The 27,459-nt window shown below is 40.7% G+C and overlaps 1 protein-coding gene across 10 annotated transcripts in view; it reads right to left on the reverse strand.

Annotated features, from left to right (window-relative positions):
• Positions 1–3,820: 3,820 nt before the first annotated feature.
• dtna (dystrobrevin, alpha) overlaps positions 3,821–27,459 on the reverse strand; it is a 195,408-nt gene continuing 171,769 nt past the window's right edge. For 5 of the 10 annotated variants that reach the window (XM_080194256.1, XM_080194255.1, XM_080194253.1 and 2 more), the window contains 4 exons: positions 25,820–25,909; positions 23,303–23,474; positions 22,022–22,154; positions 3,821–6,067 (listed from right to left, as the gene is read on the reverse strand). In XM_080194256.1, the coding sequence (XP_080050382.1) occupies positions 5,921–6,067; positions 22,022–22,154; positions 23,303–23,474; positions 25,820–25,909 (542 nt within the window). In that variant the 3' untranslated portion in view covers positions 3,821–5,920. Of the gene's footprint in view, positions 6,068–19,497; positions 19,537–22,021; positions 22,155–23,302; positions 23,475–25,819; positions 25,910–27,459 lie in introns of all 10 variants that reach the window. The other 5 variants (XM_080194261.1, XM_080194260.1, XM_080194259.1 and 2 more) reach the window with 2 other exon arrangements.

Raw genomic sequence — 27,459 nt, forward strand, 5'->3', positions numbered from 1 at the left:
TGAGGCAGCAGTGATAACCACAGTGCCACCATGAATCTGTGCTCAAGAGCTGAATTTTATGGCCCAGCCGCAGACTGGAAAGCAGGGAATTAGACCAATAAATTGGGTCACAGTGCCATCAACAGCGTACTCAACCCACCCCACACCCAGTCCTGATCTTATGTGTGGTAGGGAGACATTGGGTGGGCAGCCCATCTTTAGCCCAAGTGAGTGAAATGGGGAAACCAATGGACTTAAAATGGAAGAGGGGCAACCTAGCTAAGCAGATGCCAGTTTGCCTCTGAAATGTATGCTGGGGTGCAAGGAGACCACCCTCAACGTAAAATCCAGCCCAAAGTCTTTGTAGCAGGCTTTGAACTCACACCTTGTATGACCACCTGAGCCACAACTCATACTATTAAGGTAAACAGTAAGATTAATGAAACACTGAAAGATAGTTGTCAAGAACTCAACAACCTGTCAAAAGCAAACCGCAATTGAAACAAGATTAATCGTTCAGTTTAAATATGAGATTGAGATATTGTTTACTATGGATTGCTATTAAGGGATATGAGTTGAGTCAGGATACAGGTCATTCATGATCTCACTGAATGGCAGAACAGACTGAAGGAACTAAATAGGTTGCTCCTAGCCCAATGTAAAAACAGAAACGCCAAGTCTGTATCCTCTGTGGCCAAAGGCTTTAATGCAAGTTGAGACTGTCTTTAGGGTTTCAGATTGGCCTGGAGCTGGAGGATTTTGGAATGCATTGTAGTGCTACAAAGACATCGATTGGCTACTATAAATACAAGTGATCATGCAGGATTGCTACATTTGTTATGATAACACTGAAGATTTTAAGCAGTACTTTAGATTTTCACAGTGCAGGAGGTGGCCATTTGGCCTGCACTGGACCTTGGAAAGAGCATTTTACCTAGTACCCCTCCTTTGCCTCATCCCATAACCTTGTACATCCTCTTTTTCAAATAGCAATCAGATAGCAACCCTTTTTAATATCTCAATCAAACTTGCCTCCAGTACCCTCAGGAAGTTTATTCCATTCTCCAACCATTCTCTGAGTGAAAAAAAACACTTTTTTGCATCATTTCTGCTGCTTTTTCAAATGATTTTGAATTCTGTGGGTTTTTAATGCTTTCTCTTGAGTAGGAGTAGTTTCCCACTATTTACCATGTCCACATCCCTCGGGATCTTGAATACCTCTCTCAAGTTATCTCTCAGGCTTCTTGTCTTCAAGGAAAACAGTCCCAACCTCTCCAATCTATCCTATTAGCTCCGCTTCTTTATACCTGGAATCATTCTTGTGAATCTCCTTTGAACTCTCTCCAATGTCTCCACATTGTTCCTCAAATGTGGCATCCAGAACTAGACACGGTACTCCAGATGAAAGCTAATTGGTGTCTTTTACAAATTCAACATGACTTCTCAATCTGTTTGCCAATTTCAAAGACTGTGGTCAAAGTATCTTGTTGGTAGCTAAGTTTTGTTCTTTGAATTCACTTCATGGTAAGAATTTTTGCAACACCAATTTGTGGTGTCATTTCAACTGGTGGCATGGGTTGTCATTTGGAAAAAAGGTATAAAAAATTCACTGCCAGTAGGTGGGGCTTTACAAGAGGCTTACCATAAGATCATAAGACATAAGAATAGAATTAGGCCACTCGGCCCATCAAGTCTGCTCCAGCATTCAATCATGGCTGGTATTATTCTCATCCCCATTCTCCTGCTTTTCCCCATAACCCCTGATCCCCTTATTAATCAATAACCTATCTGTGTCTTAAAGACACTCAATGACCTAGCCTCCACAGCCCTCTGTGACAAAGAGTTCCACAGACTCACCACACTCTGGCTTAAGAAATTCCTCCTCATCTGTTTGAAAGGGTCATACCTTTAGCGCAATGTGTGACCTACTAGTGGAAACATCCTCTCCGTGTACACTCTATCCAGGCTTCGCAGTATCCTGTAAGTTTAAGATCCCCCCTCATCCTTCTAAACGCCAATGAGTACTGAACCAGAGTCCTCAACCATTCCTTATATGACAAGCTCTTCATTCCAGGGATCATTCTTGTAAACCTCCTCTGGACCCTTTCCAAGGCCAGCATAGCCTCCCTTAGATATGGGGCCCAAAACAGCTCACAATACTCAAAGTGGGGTCTGACCAGAGTCTTATTCGGCCTCAGAAGTACATCCCTGTTCTTCTATTCTAGCCACCTTGATATGAATGCTAATATTGCATTTGCCTTCCTAGCTGCCATCTGAACTTGCATGTTAACCTTAAGAGAATCTTGATCAAGGACTCCCAAGTCCCTTTGTGTTGCCGATTTCCTAAGCAATTCTCCATTTAAAAAATAGTCTATGCCTCCATTCGTTCTTCCAAAGTGCATAATATCACACTTGTCCACCTTATATTCCATCTGCCACTTCTTTGCCCACTTTCCTAAACTGTCCAAGTCCTTCTGCAGCCCCCCTGCTTCCTCAATACTACCTGTCCCTCTACATATCTTTGTATCATCTGCAAACTTAGCAACAGTGCCTCAGTTCTTTCTTCCAAATTGTTAATGTATATTTTGAAAAGTTATAGTCATAGCATCAACCACTAGTCACCGGCTGCCATCCTGAAAAACCCCTTTATCCCCACTCTCTGCCGTCCACCCATCAGTCAATCCTCTATCCATGCCACGATCTTACCTGTAATACCATGGGCTCTTAACTTATTTAACAGTCTCCTATTCGGCACCTTGTCAAAGGCCTTTTGGAAATCTAAATAAATCACGTCCATTGGTTCTCCTTTATCTAAGTTCCTTATTACCTATATCAACCAAATCCTTGTACATCATACACAAACACTTGTTTCTTGTCAATGAAATGAAGTATGCTTACCTGAGGAACTCTGTCTCCATGGCTACATTTCAGGACTGTGGAACTGTATGTTAACAAGGCATGTCACCTGAGAGGGTACTTGCGACTGAGCTGTGCCCCTTGTTGTAAAACCCCAGCAAAGATGTGGCACTGATATGGTTACAGACCTCAGGTTTTATGCTTTGAAAGTCTTCAAGAGGAAAATTGGGATTATTTGTCAAAATATTTTCTAAGACATTATAACCATTTGTGGCCATCAGTATGTTTTGGGATTTTTAGTAATTTTTATTTTGCATGGTGGATTTGGGACAGAGCAATGTTCAACCGTTACTTTTCTTTCACTCACAACAAAGGATGGGGAAGAGGGGGAAATGAGATAGACAGCAGGTTTTATTATTTGGTCTAGTTATAAATCTCTGATCATCAAAGAGACAGCCCTGCAATTGGCTGGTATATAAAGTAAAAAGTAATGGATGTATTAAGAAAATTGGGAAAATCAAAGCATGGGTCAGGGCTTGCACTGGAGAAAAAAGTACATATTTTTGGCACTGGAGTGATTTCTGGAATGAGGAACTTTATGGCCTTTAACTGAACCAAAACATCACCAAAATCCTCCCAGCGTAAACAGCAGAGAGAATTTAAATTCACGCAGCAGGGATAGAAGAAAGTTTGGTATTGGGACTAGAAAGGAGAAACAGGATTAATAAAAGTGTTGGAAAGAAGATGGCTAATATATTGGAAAATATTATTCAAATCATTATGGGTTTTGTTGTCTTAGTCTGGAGAGTTTCAATGATCATACCAATTTTCTGACTGATGTTTATGTAAAATGTTTCTAATTTGTTCACTCACCAAACGCTTAGAAAACTTAGCCCGAACTACAATCGCATAATTAACACTATTATCAAAACAAATAATAAGACACAAGTTGCAAAGGAAGAAATGCAGGATGGACCCTACCTGCCAGCCTTTTTAAAAATTCTCTCTTTAATGAAGAAATATTCCATTCCAAAATACAGACACACAGTTAAATACTTGGACAATCTTAAAACATGGCAAGTCCCCAGCTTGTTCCAACACATTGTACGTATGGATACAATACTTAACAATACAAAACATAGATCAGTAGTTTTATTACATCAACAGTGTAGTACATTGAACCTTTAGTGCTTCCAAAGTTACTGCTCCTCCATTTGGAGACATTCAATATATTAGTTGTAGTTAATTTATATGTGGTGTAGTCATATATTTTTGGTGGAAATTAAATGCCCATTATTTTGGACAGAATAAGAATATGGTTTTTATTCACGGCCATTTTGCTGAATTTATGCAGCCTAAACTCAGCAACAAAGACTTTAAGTATATACAGTCTGTGTCTACATTAATAAATCTATGTAGCTGGGAAAAGTCAGTCAAAATAAATAAAAGAAATAGGGCTGTGCAACAAAACCAGACGATTCATCACTTCATGCACTAACAGAGTACAGATTGTTTCACAGTGAAGGCCACAGTCTTGTGCAGGTTAATTCTAAAACATGCCAAGCCTCTCTCTCTCACAACAGCTTTAACCATATCTGAAATCTTCCAGCATTCACGTGTTTTTTTCTTTTTATCTCTGTTGAATATCCATTCTCTTTAAATAAACTATTAGAGGTCAATTGATAATTAACATATTTCTCTCTACTTTTTTTAACTGATATCAATTAAATAACACCAATTTCCAACATTATTTTACTGTCAAGATATCTACACGCTTTCAGGGAAAATATTTGCATGGTTATCACATATGAATTTTTAGAAATTCTTATGTTATAAATAATACATTTGTTGTGCATGTTCACTAATTATTTAGCGTGTTATAATCATGTCAATATCAAACTTTTTTAATTTTGTGATGTTGCAACTAAAAAGTAATACATGGTTGGCAACTCTAATGGAAAGTTTCAATGACAATTATTCGCAAATTATAGGCAAGAATAATTTCTGGAAAAAAATCAACCCCTAGATCAATTCAGCTTTACGTAGAATTGTTACTATGACACATGGAATTGAATAAATTGTTTTATACTGATCATTAACACTTTAAATTAAGTAGTACTTTGGAGAATAGTGTCTAAAACCATCCACATGCATTACCAGTGGATTAATTGAACAGAAGCCACAAAACTTCTCAAACCCTGAATTCTCACTTGCTGCTTTCTTTACAACATTTGCAATTCTACATAGGTTATTCGAAATAACTATTCTTTCCTCACAATATGCATACTACACGGATAGGCAACTAAGGTAATACACATTTCAAACTTAAAAATTTCCAAAGCACATCCAGTAATATGTATATACCAGTATGTCCAAGTTGAAGGCCTTAAAATTATATAAACAGAAAACAAAACAAAAAACAAAGTATACCTTTTTAAGTTAGCAATAGTCATGCTTGTTTAAAATATTGCTTAACCCATTATATTAATCACAAGAAAGGAATTAAATGAACTAAGTTCTACTTTGATTCTGGATTTGTTTTTGGCACCTAAGGTTCAAAGAAGTATAAGAACAGAATTAGCTATGAGCATCCTTGACAGTTCACAGTTCTTTCATTTTATAGACCTGTGCATTTTATTAAAAATGCTGAAAATTATAGTTTATGGGTTATAATTTTGAATAAATACTCATATGTAGTGCCCTATTATTTGATTTTTAAGTGCATTTCACCAAAATAGGTTTATCACAGTTGAAAAAATATGTAACTGTTTTTTGTCAAAGTACTGCACAGTTTATCTAGAAACCAAAGTGAAAGTGTATCAATATCAGGAGTGTAAACGGATATATTGATCACACATGTGTAGAATTATCTCTTTTAATACTAATACTGCCATATTTGAAAGAGCAACACCAAATATTCAGCTTGGTGATAACTGCAGTTGTGTTATCCTGAATCCTGTTCTCAGATGAAGCATATAAAGAAGATGCTGATAAACCCAGCCTTTAGTAAAAGAAATGTCTGTCAACACATTGAACTAGAAACTTTTAAAACAACTGCGCTATAGTCCTCACATTACTTATAAAATTATTTTTTTGTCATAAGACGCTTCATATGTTCATTCCATTCTTCAGTGAAGCCAGTGGTTAGACCTTCTTCATCATCAGTTCGAATGCAGCTTTCATCATCATCAGTTCTCACATAACTCTCATCATCAGTTTGACTGTAGTGAGCCTAACAAGCGGACAAAATGGCTAAATTATATATGGGGCAAGAATTCGACAGTCAACTTCAAAAAGCACTTGAAATTTTTGAAATTGTGAAAAGGAAATACTCACAAATTAACATTTGAAAAGTTTGCAAAAGTTTTAATTTAAACAAGGGTGCTAAGAGCAGCTTATTAATTATTTGGGGCAAAGCATGCTACTTTAAATTGTCAGTATCTTATAGTAAAAACAAAACATTTGTAGATCTCAGTATGAGAAATGAGTTATGTAATGATACTGAGCAAGATGTCTTACTGAAAATATGATTTAGTCTTTGTGTACAAGAGAGACAACTGCCATTTCTTTCTGAGGGCAGTGACTTATACTGAACCTTGGTTCTTTGGGAACCGATAGATAATTGGATCTCATTAAGGTTGTCATTCTCAATGTACAAATATCGGCAATGCTCTTAGCAGGCAGTTCCTCCCACCCTCTTCACCTGACTCTATCAGTGTACCTTTCTACTCCTTTCTTTCTTAGGTGCTCACCTTGCTTCACCTTAAATACAGCTACGACCGTCATCTTAACTACTTCTCATGGTGGTGAGTTCCATATTCAAATTACTCTTTGGAGAAATATCACATCTGTGGTGGGTAAATTGTTGGAAGGTATTTTGAGTGACAGGATCTACAGGCATTTAGAGATGCAAGGACTGATTAGGGACAGTCAGCATAGCTTTGTGAGTGGAAAATCATGTCTCACAAATTTGAATTTTTTTGAAGGGGAACCACAAGTTGGATGAGGGCAGTGCAGTTGATGTTGTCTACATGGACTTTAGCAAGGCCTTTGACAAGGTACTGTATGGCAAATTGTTGCATAAAGTTAAATCTCACGGAGTCCAGGGTGAGGTATCTAAATGGATACAAAATTGGCTTCAAAGGGTGGTAGTAGAATTGTTTTTCAAACTGGAGGCCTGTAACCAGTGGTGTGCCTCAGAGATCAGTGATGGGTCCACACTTATATTAATAATTTGGATAAGAATATAGGGGGCATGGTCAGTAAGTTTGCAGATGACACCAAGATTGTTGGCATAGTGGACAGTGAAGAAAGTTATCTCCAATTGCAATGGGATCTTGATCAATTAGGCCATTGGGCTAACGAATAGCAGATGGAGTTTAATTTGGACAAATGCGAGGTGATGCATTTTGGTAGATTGAACCAGAGCAGGAGTTACTCAGTTAATGATAGGGCATTGGGGAGAGTTACAGAACAAAGCAATCTTGGGGTCCATGTTCATAGCTCCTTGAAACTGGAGTCACAGGTGGACATTGTAGTCAAGAAGGCATTTGGCACGCATGGTTTCATTGGTCAGAACACTGAATACAGGAGTTGGGATATCTTGTTACAGTTGTACAAAACGTTGGTAAGGCCACACTTGGAATGCTGTGTGCAATTCTGGTCACCCTATTATAGGAAGGATATTATTAAACTAGAAAGAGTGCAGAAAAGATTTACTAGGATGCTACCGAGACTTGATGGATTGAGTTATAAGAAGAGGCTGAATAGACTGGGACTTTTTGCTGTGGAGCGTACGAGGCTGAGGAGTGACCTTATAGGGGTCTATAAAAATAATGAAGGGCATAGACAAGGTAGATAGTCAATATCTTTTCTCAAAGATAGGGGAGTCTAAAACTAGATGGCATAGATTTAACGTGAAGGGGAGAGATACAAAAGTGTCCAGAGGGGAAATTTTTTCGCACAGGGTGGAGAGTGTCTGGAACAAGCTGCCAGAGGTGGTAGTAGTAGAGGCGGATACAATTTTATCTTTTAAAAAGCATTTAGATAATTACATGGGTATGATGGGTATAGAAGGATATGGGCCAAATGCGGGCATTTGGGATTAGCTTAGGGGTTTTAAAAAGGGCTGCATGGACAAGTTGGGCCAAAGGGCCTGTTTCCATGCTGTAAACTTCTATGACTGTAAATATATTTCTTCTGAATCCCTACTAAATTTACTGGCAGCAATCCTATATTTATAGCATCTAGTTTTAATCTGTCCCACATTGGAAACATCTTCTATACATCTGGTCTTTCAAACTCTTAAGGGCCCATCAATTCAGCTCATTCTTTTCATTACTACCGAAAAAAAGCCCTGGTCAATTCATTCTTTTTTGATAGGTAAAACTTCATAGTTCAGAACTTCTCCAGGGCTTGTATATCCTTTTGTAAGAAGAAGATCAGAAATGTACAAAGTACTGTTAATGTGATCTAACAAAGATTGTTTTTAAGTTTGAAGGAACTTCTCTGCTTTTCAGCGTTCTCTCCTGAGGTGAACCCCAATGCTCAGTATTTTGTTTTTATGGCTACATTACCCTGTTATTTTTAGTGACCAGTGGATCTAGATCCATTAATCCCTTTTTTCCTTTTGGCCTGGTCTCCTTATTCTTCCTATTTAAATGCGCCACATGGTACTTTATTAAACACACCACATGGAAAATCTTCTAAATCTTAGTTCATACAATTTTCTTGTATTTTATTGCATCCTTCCTCATTATTCACTCTACCTCACAATTTGGTTTAATCTGCAAGTCCTGAAATTCTCAGAACATTCACAGAATGTTTCTGTGGCATGAATATTACTTGCTACTTGTTACTGACCCAAGGCTGAATGCTGTCCATGTGGACTGCTACATTACTTGAGGAATTTTATATATTATTGGACACTGTACAATCATCAGAGAACATTCCTACTTCTGATGTTATGTTGGAGAAGAGGTCATTGATGAAACAGCTGAAGATGGTTGGTTTTAGGGCACTATTGGAGGAACTCCTGCAGCAATATCTGGGAATGAGATGATTTGGCATATAATAACCACAACAATCTTCCTTTTTGCTCTTAATATGATCTGGTTAGGAACTGTTAACATTTAAAGAGAAGTCTGCATACCTAATGTTAACCAACTGAACTACATGACAATATTTCACATTTTTCAACAAAAGCAAATTTTATTGTATGTAAAACATTCAAAACAAAGTAAGCATTAAACGCACTAAACACTCTAACTACATATGCTATGCACTCAAGTTTTATTTACTTCCCCCAAGAATTCTCGCAAAAGACACATTAATCTTAAAGCTATTTATTTCTGTGGAAAACAGCCATCAGAATACCACTCCTCTGGAGACGATTAATGCTCCACAACACCAGCTATTTTAAGAGGTAATACTTTAATTTACCATTTTTTGACTGTGTATGTCTCACTCCTTAGTTCTAGTTTTCTTCTCAATGCTTCAAACCTAATCTTCTGGGTGCTTTCTTATACCACAAGACTCTGAGGAGGACTGTAAATTCTCCCACTGGTTTCATACTTGGCAATCATTCAGCTTCTATTCCATTACAAAATTCGAACTGAAATTAAGCCTCACCTACATTCCACAATTGAATGAAGAAGTTTATTTTTCTGCCTACAGTTCAGGTCTAACCAACAATCATGTACCATGGCTGTCTTTTCTCAGAGAGCTGCAAACTGCACACACCAGGTCCAAGCTGCTAGTTCCCCTCTCACTAAAGGCCCAGATAAGTTAAAACTGGACAAGTTCCCTAACCTCAACCCACTCCACAATGATGTGGCATACTCTGGGATGTGCTCGAATAAATCTTCTGGTTAAAATTCCTTCTTTGAACTTATGAAATAAACAGATTTTACAACCCTTCAGGATTCACAATACTTTCAAACTAAATTAGCTCTAACTCCCAAAACATCCTTGAATGTGTCTTTACTGAATGGATTGTGGATGACACATCTCCAGTTCTTTCGCTAAGTAAGCCCACCTGCTCCTTTATGATCTTACCTTTCTAGCCATAAAGCTCTCAGATCAACATGGCCTCAACCTGTTAAATATAATAAACTACAAGCTTGTTTTAATTGCATGTACCCCATTTTCTATGGTTAAAGTTTTAATTCCTAAACCTGAAAGTTATATTCTAAAACACATGAACCAAGAACTAGATATTTACACCACTAGGTATGATTTCAACAAATAGAATTTTCCCCGATTCCCACTGGTTTAATTCCCCAAAGTTCAAGGTTCCTTGACGCCATGTTCATTGATGGCTTGGTGTTAACACCTCATCCCAGGAATTCAGCTCTTCTGTCCATGTTTTGACTATGGCCATGGAGCTAAGTAGCCCTGTCAGAAGCCCAACTGATCATCAGTGAGCTAGTGATTGCTGAGCAAGTGCCACTTGATAGAACTGTCAACATGCCTTTCACCATTTTGCTGATTATCGAGAGTAAACTGATAGATTAGCAATTGGACAGATAGGTTTTGTCCTGCTTTTTGTGAAAAGGACATAGCTGGTCAATTGTTCAAATTATTGGGTAGATGCTGTACTGGAATGATACAGCTGTACTGGAACAACTTATTCATGAGTTCACTATATAGTACCTTATTGAAGGCCTTTTGAAAATCCAAATACATTATATCAACCAAGTTACCTTCACATAACCTATTATTTCTTCAAATAAGTCAGCACATTTGATCAAGCATGGCCCTCTTTAAAATCTGTCAGTGCCAAGATCGGCACATGTACAGCTGCTCCACACTGAATGCCTCCCGATTGCAGTCCAGTTGATTGCTGACCAGCTTCATGATCCCTGCATTGCTGCCCCCCCCACCACCACCACCACCACCAGCCCAATTGCTGGCCCCCCCAACTATTCCCAAACCAGCTCTAAACCTCCCCCCCCCCCCCCCCCGCTCCCCCCCCCCCCCCACCCAACCCAGCCTGCCTTGATCGTGAGCCCTTCCCTGATTCCCTACCCCCACAGTCCTGACCCCCACTCCCCAGCATTGCCGACACCCCCAGCAAGCTGACCGCCCTCCCCAGGTAACTCCCTACACCCTAATTGTGGCCCTCCTTTGTTCCCCAACCAATCCCTATGCAGAGTGGGACCCCACACACCCACCTCTCGCTCCTTAGGTCCTGACACCATTAGGCCCAGCTCCCTCGGCCTTGTCCCTACCTGCCCCATGCCTTTGGAATGCCTGATGGGCAGTGCCAATGCCCAGAGGGCACCTCCCTACCGCCCGACCCACTGGAGGCCCCAATTGCCCCCCTTCACTCCAGCAGGGTCAGGCCACTAGTTCCCCATTAGTGGAGAGTTACTCCAAACCCCCCTGGAGGGAACTACTCTGGAGGGGGAGGGTTATTTTCTATGCAAATCACCATTTAAATGGTCTTTGCCCTCCCCCTCATCGATTGCCAGCACAGATCTGATGCCACTGGAAATCAGGTGCTGCAAGATGCTAGCAGAGTATGAAACCCTGCGATGCAAGAATCTCTCAGCCAGCTGTGCTAAAAAAGTAGCGCAGCTGGATAGGCAAATCATGGTCCATCTTTCATACCACTGAGGTTAAGCAACTGATTTATTGTTCCTTGAACCTATTCTAATGTTTTAAATATATGAATCACGTTAACAGGCTACGGGTATTATTTTCTTTTCCCATAATTTTTCTTTATATATCTAATTGTACCTTTGCTATCTTCCCTCAGCATCTTTTAATACACATGGAAGCAATCCATTCAAATTAGAGGTTTATCCTAAGTTTGATTAGATCATTAATTATGTCACCTTTCTATCTTAAATGTCTTATTATCCTTTCTAGCACTTCATGTAATGTCTGTGGTAGGTAAAATGTTAGAATCCGTCATTAAGGAGGAAATTGCGAGGCATCTTGAAGGGAATTGCTTGACAGGGCAGACACAACACGGTTTCATTAAAGGGAAGTCGTGTCTGACAAATTTACTGGAGTTCTATGAGGATGTGTCTAGGGCGGTGGATAGAGGAGAGCCGGTGGATGTGGTCTTTCTGGATTTTCAGAAGGCATTTGACAAGGTACCTCACAAGAGGTTATTGCAGAAGGTCAGGGAACATGGAGTTGGGGGTAGGGTGTTAGCGTGGATAGAGGATTGGTTGTCAAATAGGAGGCAGAGAGTGGGGGTCAATGGGTGCTATTCGGATTGGCGGTTGGTGACTAGTGGGGTGCCCCAGGGGTCGGTGCTGGGGCCTCAGCTATTTACCATTTATATAGATGATCTGGAGGAGGGAACCGAGTGTAGGGTGTCGAAATTTGCTGATGACACCAAGATTGGGGGAAAGGCAAATTGTGCGGAGGGTGTGGAGAGTCTGCAGAAGGATCTAGATAGGCTGGGCGAATGGGCCAGTTGGACGAGGTGGGCTCGAGGAGGAGTTCTTGGAATGCTGCCGGGATAATTTCCTTGAACAGTGTGTGTTGGAGCCGACGAGGGAGCAAGCTATCTTGGATCTGGTGCTATGTAATGAGGCGGGTAGAATTAGGGACCTTGCGGTGAAGGATCCTCTTGGAGAGAGTGATCATTGTATGGTGGAGTTTCTGGTGCAGATGGAGGAGGAGAAAGTGGGTTCCCGGACACGCGTCCTTTGTTTGAATAGAGGGGAGTATGGTAGGATGAGAGAAGAATTGGCGAATGTGGACTGGGGGAATGTGTTGGAAGGTAGGTCTGCTGAGGAGCAGTGGAGGATCTTTAAGGAGATCTTTCTTGGTGCTCAGCAGAAATTTATTCCGATGGTTAAAAAGGACAGTAGGAAGAGAGGTAATAAGCCGTGGATAACGAAGGAGGTGAAGGAAAGTGTTAAATTAAAAGCGGAGGAATTTAGAGTAGCTAAGAGCAGTGGGCGAGAAGAGGATTGGGAAAGGTTTAAATGTCAACAAAGATTGACAAAGAAGTTGATAAAGGAGGGTAGGAGAAGCTATGAGGCTGGGCTAGCACTTAATATAAAAAAGGATAGCAAGAGTTTTTATAAATATATAAAAAGGAAGAGGCTGGCTAGGGTGAACGTTGGTCCTTTAGAGGATGAGAAAGGGGAGCTAGTGGTAGGGGATGGGGATATGGCGAAGGTCTTGAATAACTTTTTTGTTTCTGTCTTCACGGAGGAGGACGTGAATAATTTGCTGGGTGTTAGCGATGGAAAGGTGGTAGGAATGGAGGGTCTTAATGACATTACTGTTACTAGAGAGGTGGTGCTCGACAGACTGGAGGGGCTGATTGTGGACAAGTCCCCAGGACCGGATGGAATGCATCCGAGGGTTCTGAAAGAAATGGCGGAGGTGATAGTGGATGCCTTGGTGGTTATTTTCCAGACGTCGCTGGATTCCGGGGAAGTGCCGGAAGATTGGAAAACGGCTAATGTTACGCCGTTGTTTAAGAAGGGTGCCAGGCAAAAGGCGGGGAATTATAGGCCGGTTAGTTTAACGTCTGTGGTAGGTAAAATGTTAGAATCCATCATTAAGCAGGAAATTGCGAGGCATCTTGAAGGGAATTGCTTGATAGGGCGGACGCAACACGGTTTCATTAAAGGGAAGTCGTGTCTGACAAATTTACTGGAGTTCTATGAGGATGTGTCTAGGGCAGTGGATAGAGGAGAGCCGGTGGATGTGGTCTTTCTGGATTTTCAGAAGGCGTTTGACAAGGTACCTCACAAGAGGTTATTGCAGAAGGTCAGGGGACATGGAGTTGGGGGTAGGGTGTTAGAGTGGATAGAGGATTGGTTGTCAAGTAGGAGGCAGAGAGTGGGGGTCAATGGGTGCTATTCGGATTGGCGGTTGGTGACTAGTGGGGTGCCCCAGGGGTCGGTGCTGGGGCCTCAGCTATTTACCATTTATATAGATGATCTGGAGGAGGGAACCGAGTGCAGGGTGTCGAAATTTGCTGATGACACCAAGATTGGGGGAACGGCAAATTGTGCGGAGGGTGTGGAGAGTCTGCAGAAGGATCTAGATAGGCTGGGCGAATGGGCCAGGAAATGGCAAATGGAATTTAATGTTGGCAAGTGTGAGGTGGTCCACTTTGGTAGGAAGAATGGTAGGAAGGACTATTACTTACGTGGCGAAAAACTGCAGCAGGCGACGGTGCAGAGGGACCTCGGGGTCCTTGTGCATGAATCGCAAAAACCCAGCTTGCAGGTGCAGCAGGTGGTCAGGAAGGCGAATGGGATGCTGGCCTTCATAGCGAGGGGGATTGAATATAAAAGTAGGGAGGTCTTGCTGCAGCTGTATAGGGCATTGGTGAGGCCGCAGCTGGAGTACTGTGTGCAGTTTTGGGCGCCGCACCTGCGCAAGGATATTTTGGCCCTGGAGGGAGTGCAGAGGAGGTTTACTAGGCTGATACCGGAGTTGAGGGGATTGAGCTATGAGGAGAGGCTGAATAAACTAGGCTTGTACTCGTTAGAGTTTAGAAGAATGAGGGGAGATCTCATTGAGACGTATAAGATGATGAATGGGATGGATAGGATAGAGGTGGAGAGACTCTTCCTGCTCAAAAAAGACAGTAGGACTAGGGGGCACAGCCTCAAGATAAAGGGGAGGCGGTTTAGAACGGAGTTGAGGAGGAACTTCTTCACTCAAAGGGTGGTGAATCTCTGGAATTCTCTGCCCGTTGAAGTGGTGGAGGCTGCCTCGCTAAATATTTTTAAGAAGCGGGTTGATGGGTTTTTGATAAGAGAAGGGATTAAGGGTTATGGGGAGAGGGCGGGAAAGTGGAACTGAGCCACGACAGATCAGCCATGATCTTATTGAATGGCGGGGCAGGCTCGAAGGGCTAGATGGCCTACTCCTGCTCCTATTTCTTATGTTCTTATGAAATGGCAAATGGAATTTAATGTTGGCAAGTGTGAGGTGGTCCACTTTGGTAGGAAGAATGGTAGGAAGGACTATTACTTACGTGGCGAAAAACTGCAGCAGGCGACGGTGCAGAGGGACCTCGGGGTCCTTGTGCATGAGTCGCAAAAACCCAGCCTGCAGGTGCAGCAGGTGGTCAGGAAGGCGAATGGGATGCTGGCCTTCATAGCGAGGGGGATTGAATATAAAAGTAGGGAGGTCTTGCTGCAGCTGTGTAGGGCATTGGTGAGGCCGCAGCTGGAGTACTGTGTGCAGTTTTGGGCGCCGCACCTGCGCAAGGATATTTTGGCCTTGGAGGGAGTGCAGAGGAGGTTTACTAGGCTGATACCGGAGTTGAGGGGGTTGAGCTATGAGGAGAGGCTGAATAAACTAGGCTTGTACTCGTTAGAGTTTAGAAGAATGAGGGGAGATCTCATTGAGACGTATAAGATGATGAATGGGATGGATAGGATAGAGGTGGAGAGACTCTTCCCGCTCAAAAAAGACAGTAGGACTAGGGAGCACAGCCTCAAGATAAAGGGGAGGCGGTTTAGAACGGAGTTGAGGTGGAACTTCTTCACTCAAAGGGTGGTGAATCTCTGGAATTCTCTGCCCGTTGAAGTGGTGGAGGCTGCCTCGCTAAATATTTTTAAGAAGCGGGTTGATGGGTTCTTGATAAGAGAGGGGATTAAGGGTTATGGGGAGAGGGCGGGAAAGTGGAACTGAGCCAGGACAGATCAGCCATGATCTTATTGAATGGCGGGGCAGGCTCGAAGGGCTAGATGGCCTACTCCTGCTCCTATTTCTTATGTTCTTATGTAATGTCATGACCACCCCAGTCTCCCTGATAAATACTGAGGCAAAGTAACCACTCAATATTTCTACCATTTTGCTGTCATTGCACTTGGAACTATATCCATAGCAAGTGAGACTTAAGATGCCACATTATTAACGCGATATGGTTTTCTCCCTTTGTATGCATGAGAAATAGGTGCAATGAATACAACTTTCTACTCCATTATGTTTAACATTTAAAAAAACAGATTTTTCTTTAATATGATCTTACTTTACATGTGAAAAGTTTTTAAATAAAAAGTAACTTTTACAATCGTTTTGGCAGTCAAAGTTTTTTTGACATTGTTCTCTTCTCATGCAATGAAAGATATCGTTTCCCCTTTACATTGGTTTTCTTGTAAAGTGCTAAGATGAGTACATGACAAAAAGCTTGTCTCCTTTTTCATCAATACTTAAATGTATTTCTGGAGACCAGTCACTGAGAAAACAGCAGTTCCCACTGCGGCAGGAAGGTTCATGAGCATCATGTACCTATGCTGCTTTATTGTCTGAATGCTCAAAGTGAAGACTTTTAAGAAATTAGTTCAGGCCTGATGGAGGGAGGTTTCTAAAGCAATGCATGCAATATCTATCATGCCTTGAACTCCCACACTACAGGAATTTGGTGGTGAGGCACTTTTCAAAGCACAACCTGCACAAATGACCAAGGCCTCTAATACTTCTGTCCACTGCAAGTGGTGGAAATAGTTTCTATGCATATGGTTAACAATAGACAAGTGAACTTTTGAAGAAGTGGAAATAGTTTCTATGGGTGCAATTTTCTCAAAATTGCACAGCGTTGGAGCAGGTGAGAAAAGCCGTATGAAATTTGCTTCACAGAATCCTTTTCTGGTCAGATTTATCAGCATTCTGTACAGTTTAAAAGTACTGGCAAGAATCACATAGTCAGCTAGATGGGGTGGAATCTAAGCACACAAACAAAGGCAGGATTCTCAAAAGTTACATTTAAGGTCAGGTGGCCACTGCCACCCTGGTTTGGGGCAGTGACCATGTCCCTCACGACCCAGGGGCTATACTTATCTCCAAACCCCGACATGTTCACCAATCACACTGAGTTTTTGTTTTTGAGAACCAGTACTGATTCACATGGCGTGATGTTACGCCGACTGGGCGGGAGGATAAGGTGTTGGCAGATATTATGACATCAAGGCTGGTAAGTAGAGATTAATTTACTTCAATTTATGGAAATCAGGTTCATGCCCATTCTGATCACGTCACTGGTGGGGGCAGGGAATATCTCAAACTGACATCTCACTGGTGCAAATCCCATTTTCAGCCGCTTGCGAGATTTAACGGACATTACAAGTTTGCGCCCATGATAAACAGGGTTGTTAAATCATGGCCTATATATATGGCTAAGAGCAGACAAGTGAACTTTCTACAGACTACAGGAATCATGCAAAACAGGGCGTATGTCATAGAAGTAATAGAGGCCAAAATAAGTAAGCTGTTACAAAGGGTAGATACGGTGGCAAGAAATAGTTATGGGTGGGATGGATTTGTGACCACCTTTCTGTAATTGTTGTTCAGGACTAAATGTGGTTTGACCACATGGAATTTTGAGTTCATTATTTTATAGACTTGTATCTCTGAAGAATTGGATGAATTTAGTCTTGAAAAAATTAAGGGGATTCTAACGTGGGGCTTTAAATGTCACAATATGCTGCTTTTGCATTCTTTCAGTCAAAGTGGACAAATTCACATTTTCCCACATGGTACTCCATCTACCAAATTTTTGGCCACTTATTTAACCTATGTCCACTTGCAGATTCCTATGTCCCCTTCACAATTTACTTTCCTATCCATTTTTGTGTCACCAGCAAATTTAGCAACCCTATATTTGTTCCCTTCATCCAAGTCATTGATGTAAATTGGAAATAGTTAAGGTCCCAACACTGATCCCTCTGCCCGTCACATTACGTTAACTCAAAAATGATACATTTAAGCTCTTTTTTGTGTTAGCTAACCAATGCTAATATGTTACTCCTTTCACCAGGAGCTCTTGTTCTGCGCAATAACCTTTGATGTGGCATCTCATTAAATGTCTTCTGGACATCTAAGTACAGCACATTTACAGGTTCTCTCTTACCCATGTTACTTCCTCAAAGAACTCCAATAAATGAGTCAAACGTGATTCCCTTTCACAAATTCCTGTTGACTTTGACTGATTGCATTGAGATTTTCTAAGTGTCCACCATAGATTTCAGCAATTTCCCTACGACAGATGTTAAGCTAACTGGCCAGTAGTTTTCTGTTTCTTATCTCTGTCCTTTTTTGAATAGAGGAGTCATATTTGCTATTTTCCAATCTGAGGGGGCCTTTCCTACATTGAGGAAATATTGGAAAATTAAAACTAGTGCACCTACTATTACAGCAACCACTTCTTTTAGAATACGGCCAATGTGGCTGCGGTGGATTTAGGATCTGCTTCTTGCCCCTTCTGTAGTGGTTCAGATCTGCCTTTGGGCAGAGAACCAAACTGGAAAAGTACATCAGAGGCTCTCCTTCTGAAGAAGACCATCAGATACTGCTTGGAAGGATCCAGTTACAAGGACGTTACTAAATTTGGCTGTTACATTTAGTACTCTTCCCCTGACAGATGTGGGCTGCAGGTTTTCTTTTGTCTCTGTGAGCAAATTTCAGCCTTCTGAGGCTGTGATAGTACAGAAATCCAAGACAGACTTTGACAGGGTACCTATATGTGGAAAAACAATAATGTCTTTTCAAGATCCACATCCTTCTTTCCCGTTAAAAAATCTATGTCCTTAGTATGAAGCTGTAGTCTTTGCAGCATTAGCTATATATGGTGGAAGGCGTGCTAACAGATCCTCCAGATCACCATTGAACTGAAAAAAATAATTTCAATATTTAGCTCCAGTAACAAAACAGCTTGATCAATTGTGTTGTTTGAACTGTCATTTCTGAAGTGATAGTAATGCTTGGAGTTAGGCCAGGGGTGAAAATTGAGGAAGGTGTAATGGGATCATTGCCCACACTCACCCAACTGCATTAGGGATACCGGGCAGAAACTGGTTGGATGTTAAAAGGAAAATTTGCAGATTTTAAAGACAAAAATTCCTCAGTTCTTTTGGAGGAAATTTGGGCTGATGGAGCTTACTGCCCAATTTTACTCAGTTTAGTACTCAAAACTTGCCTAAAAATGGGTAGTAATTGCAAGTCAAATCCAACTTTTACACTCAAATTCTTTTGAAAGTTTATTTTTGTCAGCGACTGACAATAAACTATTTTTGACAGGGGACCTTTACTCCACTATGCAACTACTTCTTGTGACAAAGAACAAGATCATGCAATCCATAAAAGATATGCATAATTTGGGCACATTCAACAACAACTTGCAGTTCTATAATGCCTATAATGTAATATAACATCCCAAGGTTTTATCAAGCAAAATTTGACACTGGCTAGAATTTTTTAGCCATTCCTACTGGCACGATCTTCTGGTCCCGCTAACAGCAAACCCGCACCGCAAACTTCCTGGTTGCAGGGGATGCATACATTGGGAAACCCAGTTGATGACGGCGGAACCAGAAGATCCCACTGCTGGCAACGGCAGGCTACCTCTGCTACCACAAAACACGGGGTTGGGGGCACAGAAAATCCCATCCAACTGAGTATTCCAAGGAGATATTCAGGCAGGTGGTCAAAAGACACATTCAATCCTCAGTAACCAAAAGTGACAATGCAATTCAAAGGAAGGTTCTGCCAAACAATAAGGATTAAAATAAATAAACACTTGAGGTGGAATGACCTATTCTGTATAGGATACTGTCACATTTCAACAAATTCGGTGCGCCGCCTCACCAGAACCATAGTCCTTACAAAATATGCATTAGAAAGCAGCTGAGAGAGCCAATGCAACAATGATAGATAAAAATTACTTACGCAAGACACAGATGAGTTTGTTCACCCCTGCAAACTGACCTGTAAATAGCAGATAAAATAAGGAAAAAGAGAGATAGCCCAAAGAGTAAGTTATGTGACCACTTAAAAGAATGATGGTGTTTTTAAAGGTGGGATGTGCAAATAAAATCTGTAACTTCAAATAAGAAATGTGGTTAAAAGAATATGTGGCACAGTGATCTAGCAGTAAGCGCCATAGATTACACACCTGATGAAGCAGGATGCAAGTTAGAAGAAAGTGTAAAATATCTAGAATGGATATTGATTCTGCACCTTTGCTCTGAAAGGGCTATCGTTTGAAAGGAAAATAGGAGTTTGAATGAGAACTTACTTAAAAATATAAAGTTAAATTTCTCTTTCAGTTTGGTATTTTTCTAATTCAATCTATTTTAACAATAAAAGCAAAGCTTTGTTTGAGAAAACGTAGCATTTGTATCTGAGAAGCGCATGCTTCCTATGATTTTCCTCCTCCAGAGCCTGGAAGATTTAAGGTGCGGGGAGGAAAGTACAGAAGTGATGTTAGGGGTAAGTTTTTCGCTCAGAGGGTGGTGAGTGAATGGAATCGGCTGCCGTCAGTGGTGGTGGAGGCGAGCTCACTGGGGTCTTTTAAAAGACTTCTGGATGAGTATATGGGGTTTAATGGGATTGGGGGTTATAGATAGGTCTATAGATTGGTAGGTGTTGATGTGATCGGTGCAACTCGTGGGCTGAAGGGCCTGTTTGTGCTGTAGTGTTCTATGTTCTATGGAAGTGGTGAAAGTCCGTAGCCATACCCATAGCTCCTCACAGGTTGGCATCATTCACAGGTCCCATAAGTACGAATAACAAGGCTTAATAAACTTTTAACAAGGCTTAATAAACTTTCACTACTTTCTATTTTACAACAGAACATAGCGATGGCAATAAATTTCATTTTCAGCAAGTCTAGTTTGCCCAACTATTGTAGAAGTCATCTGATGCGAATAGGAATCGGGTAGGTTCCACAGCAGAATGGTTAGGTACTTTAGTCCATCAGATTACTGCCCTGGTGGTGAAAGTAGTAATGACCCCCAGTAATTTGCAAACAGGTACATAAAAACAGCAGTGCATCTTTGATGGCAAAACTTAATTGAAACATCCAGTTAGAGCACTGTCCAGTACCTTAAAGAGGCTTCTCCTTCTTTGTTTGAAATTTGGCTTTTAATGAGCATAATGGACAATGGTGCACAGGCGCAAAGTGCTTCAGCACTTTCACATTGGATTTGTGAACAATGCACATAGGTACGAGATGGGTATTGCAGCATATACTAGTCACTGATACCTGACACGTCACAGCGCTATTGCTGCCGAGTATCAACTACTAGCCCACTTTAAATTCTATTATAGAAATAACTCGAAATACAATTAATAATTTCTGATTTCATGTTACACCACATTCTGTTGGATTGATTCCAAATTTGGGTAGCTCTTCCAAATGGAATTCCATGCTCCTAATACAAATGTCTTCCAGTTACTTTTAACACCCTATAGATCTACCTTGTGGAGAGTGTGGGTGAGATTTTTCAGTCCTTCTGCTGGGAGGATCTTCTAGTCCCAATTAAGGCAAACACCCTGTGGCAAGTTCCCCAGCAAGCCATGCAAAATGGCGTAGACATTTGCAAGACTGGAGGATCCTGACAGCAGCTTTTGTTGCTGGAAAACACGCTGCTGGTGGGGTGAGGGAAGATAGAGATAAATGGAACCAATTTTCAAGTAATTTAGGTATGCATAGGCTATGAAGTTCATAATATTTTCTACTATTGTGTTACTTTAGCAAAAGTTCAGTGCAAACCCCCCTGCACTTCCAGCAAAATCATGACACAGTAAGAGAATGCAAGGAAATTCGGGATCATTGTTTCATTGCTACAATTCTGTATTTTTTCACTGAATATCAGGCTGATAAGATTCAATAACCAAGTTCTTGGCAAGTCTTCAAACTTGGAACACAAAATTGATAGCTTCGCTTTGGCTGACCAGAATATGTAGAAACAACTCAATGGACATGAAAATTTGTTAAAGAAAGCATTGATTTCTTTTTAAAATGATTTCTACCATTGTGAAGATATGGTCAGTTCCAAATTGTCAGTGAAGTTTTGCAGAACCTGCATCGGGTTCCTCAAGCGGTGACCAATAAATAACAAAGTGAATACCCTCCCCATCCTTAAAATGCAAAAATAGCAGACCACTCCTGCAAACCCAATACCACATGGAGCAAAATGCCATGTAAAATGCAAACTAGTGATAGAAACTCCCAATTCCTTTTCAGAAGGCAACTTATATAAACCAGGTCACATGCACATATTTTTATGGATGAGATGTGTCCTCTGAATCGAACCTTTCCTACAGACCTGAGATTGAGTAACCTATTTTAAAATTACTCTGTTTCGGCAAAGTCATGAATACTCATTTTCTCTTGCCAAATTGGCTGCTACAAACGATATGCAGCAGATCCTCAGCATTAGTAACTGTTCATATTGGCCTGTCTCACCTGATAGCTCTCATCTTGCAGTTTTTGCTTCAGGTATTCCTCCAGCTTCAACTCATGTTCAAGTTGATGAACAGATTCATTTTCGTAACTTTCGTCATCAGTTCTGATGTATGACTCACCATCTTCTGTAACACTTACAAAGATTGAAACTGTAAATAGCAGCATCTTTGCCTCTTAATAGTTTAGTCCCATTTGCATTTATTTTCCTAAATTTGTACTAGCACACCAGAAGGAAATTCACTCTTTCCTCAGTCAAATACATGCTCATATAATTCTAATATTGTTAGTGTATTTGTAATGCTCCGGGAGATGTCAGGGGTAAGTTTTTCACTCAGAGGGTGGTGGGTGCGTGGAATCGGCTGCCATTGGTGGTGGTGGTGGAGGCGGAGGCAAATTCTATAGGGTCTTTTAAGAGACTTCTGGATGAGCATATGGGACTTAATAGGACTGAGGGTTATAGGTAAGTCTAGTAGGTAGAGATATGATCGGCGCAACTTTTGGGCCGAAGAGCCTGTTTGTGCTGTAGTTTTTCTATTTTCTATGTTCTATTTATCTAATGCTCTTGCAGATGGAGTTACTGCTTGTTAATACACGTAGCCAATCCTGTCTAAAATTTAGGAGTAAGCAGTCTCTCTTCATTTGACAGTTTGAATTCAATGTTGTACTACAGAAGATGTGCCAAAAGTTGTGTTTCTGTGATAATCCCCACAAGGTCCAAGGAGAATCACTGATTGGTCTCTCTGTGGAGTACGAGTTCCCCTGATAACAGGCAGTGGCTTGTCCAGATGGAACTCATTACTTGAGTCTGTTATAAGACAGCCCCTGGACTGGGCCCGCTGAATTCTAGTCCCAGAGAGGGACAGATGTGTGTATAACCGCAGTAATGATTTTACTTTACATTCTGTAATAAACTATGTTCCTTTCCAGGCAGGCTTCCTGAGTCATTACAGTTTCATTTGTTGAAAGTAAGTCTGATACGTTGAATATTTAATACAAGAATAAGTTTAAAGCAAATCAACAGAAATGTCTATTATTTGACAGAAATGTGAACATTTATTTTTCACAGCAGGATGATTCAGTTAGTTGCTTTTTTTTTAAACTTTTCTTTGGGTGGGGGTGGTTGGGAAAAGCAGCATGCAGTGAAGGAAAAGAAACAAAGCCAAAGAATTACTGAAAAAAAGCATAAGAGTATAACTTACTGTTACAAACATCTGTGTGCCTAACTTTTGAAAACCGTATTCATGACAAGACAAAACAAAAGTACTAATTATTCATACTTACATATCACTTTGAATTGTTCCTGTTGCAGCTGCACTGTGCGCATAGCTCGGATTTCTGGCATTGATCTGAGCTAGAAAGGCCTTCTCAGAAGTTGGTGAAAGAACAATGTCATCTAAATGAGCTCGACCAAAATCTGAGTCCACATTGCTTTCTGTCTCACTGCCACCCTCTGCTGGATTGAAAGCAAAACTTCCATGAGCAGTGAGACAAACAGTTCAGATCTCCTGCCAACACGTCTAAAATTGAGGTGGGGTGCACTTTTATTGTACCAAGTTATTAAGGTCCAACCTTACAAAGCATATGGGAGCTTGAGAATTATATCGTTTATTAATAGGAATATGATTTGTTTTGTTTTCAACATAATGTAAGATGAAACACTTAAGAACTAGTAATGAATGACCTTTAGGACAGTCTATAATGTGGTCAAACAGGTTTGAGCGTGAAAATCTGCAAATCCTTCCAACTTGCCAATGGCTGGCATTAAGAGTGGGAAAGACTCCTGGTCAGTCACAATTGAGAGCACCGCATAAAGCAATGGAGTAGTGACCAGTTCAGGAATAACTAGCAATGGAAACAGACAAAATTCTGTTTTAGTGCACCACTAGGCATAGGAAGAGAATTGGAATGGAAAAATTACCTTCAGGAAAATTGAATTGGTGCAGTAATGCATCCTAAGATCTTAAAGTTTAAAAGTTTGAAATGTATTTATTAGTCACAAGTAGGTTTATATTAACACTGCAATGAAGTTACTGTGAAAATCCCCTTGTCGCCACATTTGGCGCTTGTTTGGGTACATTGAGAGAGAATTTAGCACGGCCAATGCACTTAACCAACACATCTTTCGGATTGTCGGAAGAAACCGGAGCACCCGAAGGAAATCCATACAAACATGGGGAGAACATTCAGACTTCGTACAGTCAGTGACGCAAGCCAGGAATCGAACCCGGGTTCCTGGCACTGCCCTTACTGCACATGAAGTGATTTGCTTCCAATGTACCAATAATCATATGCTCTAATAGTTGATATCAAAGATTTCTTTCACCTCTCTGAAACACAACAGTCAAAAATATTGCATGAATGACCTTTCCTGAATTTCACGCATTTTGCAAGTATTTTTTCCCAAATGCCCATGTTGCTAACTGGAATTTCACTGCCACTATTTTGCACTGAAACAAGCAGGGGGAGGGGGGGGGGTGATGTGTGTGGGTGTGCAGCGATTGGGAGGCACCCTTGTGTCTTTTGCTTTTTAGAAAAGGGAGGGAAGGTACGAAGAGTTGCTTCGCTGATCAGATAGTTGATTGGTGCAAAACACACATCTGCTTGCTCTTCATACCAAAATATACAGTCCTATCGCCAGATGACGATGGATCAGTTTTACAATTATGAATTTTAAGATTAAGTTTTGGGACGATGTCTTTAAAGTAAAATGAATGGGTTCATATGACATGTTTTGCCAATTCTCACCAGACCATTCCATATTTTATGCAACATGATCAGTCAACTTTCCTCTCTCCTTTGCTGCAGTGATTTTCATTTCAAATCGTTGGTCCAGGATGTGATACTGATATATATCCCACACTGATTAATCTTTGGATTGCTTCAATCTTATTTAGTTCTCTTACAACATAAAGTTGCCAGAAACAATTTACATATTCTAGGACTGGACAAACAAATGTTTGGTAAATTGTCACTGATTTTTTTTTGCAATATTAAAGACTTTCCTCAGAAATCTGAGATACCTGTTTACTTTGGATGTCATCTACTGAATATGGAATCTCCACTGAAGATTGTTTTTAAGCTGGACCCCAGGTAAGTCTGTGTGTCAACTTATTGGAAAATTTGATTACAGAACTTAAAGCTATCTAGTGGTAGATCCTTTTTGTTGGTTGTAACATTTTGGTAACAAATTTAATCTCCCATTGGTACTGCAATTCCATAAGATTGTCTTGCAGTGAACTGATAATGATCTTGAGTTTTCCCTGATGCGCAAACCACATATTCTGTTTTTTAACTTGTTGGGAAGGTTGTTTATCTATGTTAAGGATAAGAGCTCCCTAAGCCATCAATCTGGTTGGAAAATAAGATTTGATTTATTATTGTCACGTGTATTAGCATACAGTGAAAAGTATTGTTTCTTGCGTGCTATACAGACAAAGCATACCGTTCATAGAGAAGGAAACGAGACAGTGCAGAATGTAGTGTTACAGTTATAGCTGGGGTGTAGAGAAAGATCAACTTAGTGCAAGGTAAGTCCATTCAAAAGTCTAATGGCAGCAGAGAAGAAGTTGTTCTTATATCGATTGGTCCTTGACCTCAGACTTTTGTATTTTTTTCCCAATGGAAGAGAGAACGTCCAGGGTCCTTAATTACGCTGGCTGCTTCGCTGAGGCAGCGGGAAGTGTGGACAGAGATCATAAAAGGCCAATGAGGAGAACCTCAAGGCTAATAATAAAATCACTATCAGGATAATATGAAGAATATACTGCTAATAGGATCTCATTGATTATGATCACTTACCTGAATTCAACTCTTTTACCAAAGATGACATTGTATTTGTAATAGAGTCTGCTGCCACCAGCAGGTCATTTCTCAAATTTCTCCTGGAACCTACAAAGAGAGCAGTGTATGTTAGTTTTTAATAAATGCATGACAATATACAAAGGTAAAGTAATGCTACAATTTTTCATACTTCTTTCATACCAAGATATAATTGCCTTTTTAAAATAAAAAGTCATGCTATAACATGAATTCATACAGCACAGATGAAGAGGCCATTCGGTGCTATGTTTGTGTCATGTCTTTAGAAGAGATGCACAATTTATTCCACTCCCCAATACTTTTTCCATAGCCCTGTAAATATCTCCCCTTCACGTATTTGTTCAATTATCCTTGGAATCCACTTCTCTGTCCTTTCAAGCATTGCATTCCAGATCACAACTCACTGCTTAAAACAGATTTCTCGTGTCACATCTGGCTCTTTTGTCAATTGCCTCAAGTCTGTGCCCTCTGGACACTAACTCATCTACCATGGAAAGAATGAGGGAGTAAAGTTAAGCATGGGAAAATTAGTGCAGAGGTTGCAATGTGCAATTAATTCACGCCTATTCATTCTAGTGCAAGCAGCACACAAACTTGGTGTTGACTGCTGCTTTACAAAATAGCTGGATGTAGCCCTGCACTAAATGCACCGTTGAGTGGCTCCACGCAGTGGTTCTGAGTTTGTGTGTGTGCCTACCACCATTTAAAGCTCGTTAAAATAAACTACTTAATGTCAATAAGCATCTATTTAAAGAAGGGTACATTATAGTAACAGCAGGTGATGGAGGTAGCTGGGGAGACATTCTAAGCAGTGAGAACAATGGTTGATTGCACAACATGGGCAGAGAGAATGCCCTAAGGCTCTCCCATGCAGCACTAAAGTCTTTGATGCAGGAGGTAGATAATGGCCAGGAGGCCAACCAGACAAATTCAGAACAGGCAATGGTAGCAGTTATCTACAGAGGTCAATGCCGGGAATGTCGGACTGAGGACCTGGATGCATTGCTGCATCACGCCAATGATCTAGCTCAGTGAAGTAATCTTCAAATGTCATAACCTTGCACCCGAATCATCACCTTCAGACACTGCTAAATTCATCTATGAACAATTGCTATCAAACAAAACATATCCCTCACATTTGTGACTACATTTCACCCTCTCACACTAAGCACTACCGCAAGTCTCACACCTCACATCTTATACTAAGCTAACTGTTTAGCCAATGACAGTCCTATTACCTAAACATATTACACCACACTTACTGACACACTTCTCTCTCTCTCTTGCAGGACACGATGGTGTAGAACCCCAGGCAGCAGTACCTAACTGGTAAAGACAGATAGAGTTGCACATCCTTAAGCCCATGGAGGAGAAGATGTTTGCCATCACTAGAAGGGCAATGGCTAAAATGTGAAGATGATAGCATCATAATCCTCCTTCTCCCATCCAACTTTACTCCTCATTCCACAATATTTTCTGCCTTGCCAGCTGTAGATTTAATAAGGGTGCACTGCTTGTTACCCTCCCTTCACCATAACAGTAGGTGTCTTTGTCTTTTTAGATATCCAAGAACTGCAAATTGCAAAAAGTGGTTCAGGAGCAGGAAATGGTTTTCAAGA

The sequence above is a fragment of the Carcharhinus amblyrhynchos genome, chromosome 8 (assembly GCF_965287045.1).
Source record: "Carcharhinus amblyrhynchos chromosome 8, sCarAmb.v2.hapA, whole genome shotgun sequence".
Classification (NCBI taxonomy): Eukaryota; Metazoa; Chordata; class Chondrichthyes; order Carcharhiniformes; family Carcharhinidae; genus Carcharhinus; species Carcharhinus amblyrhynchos.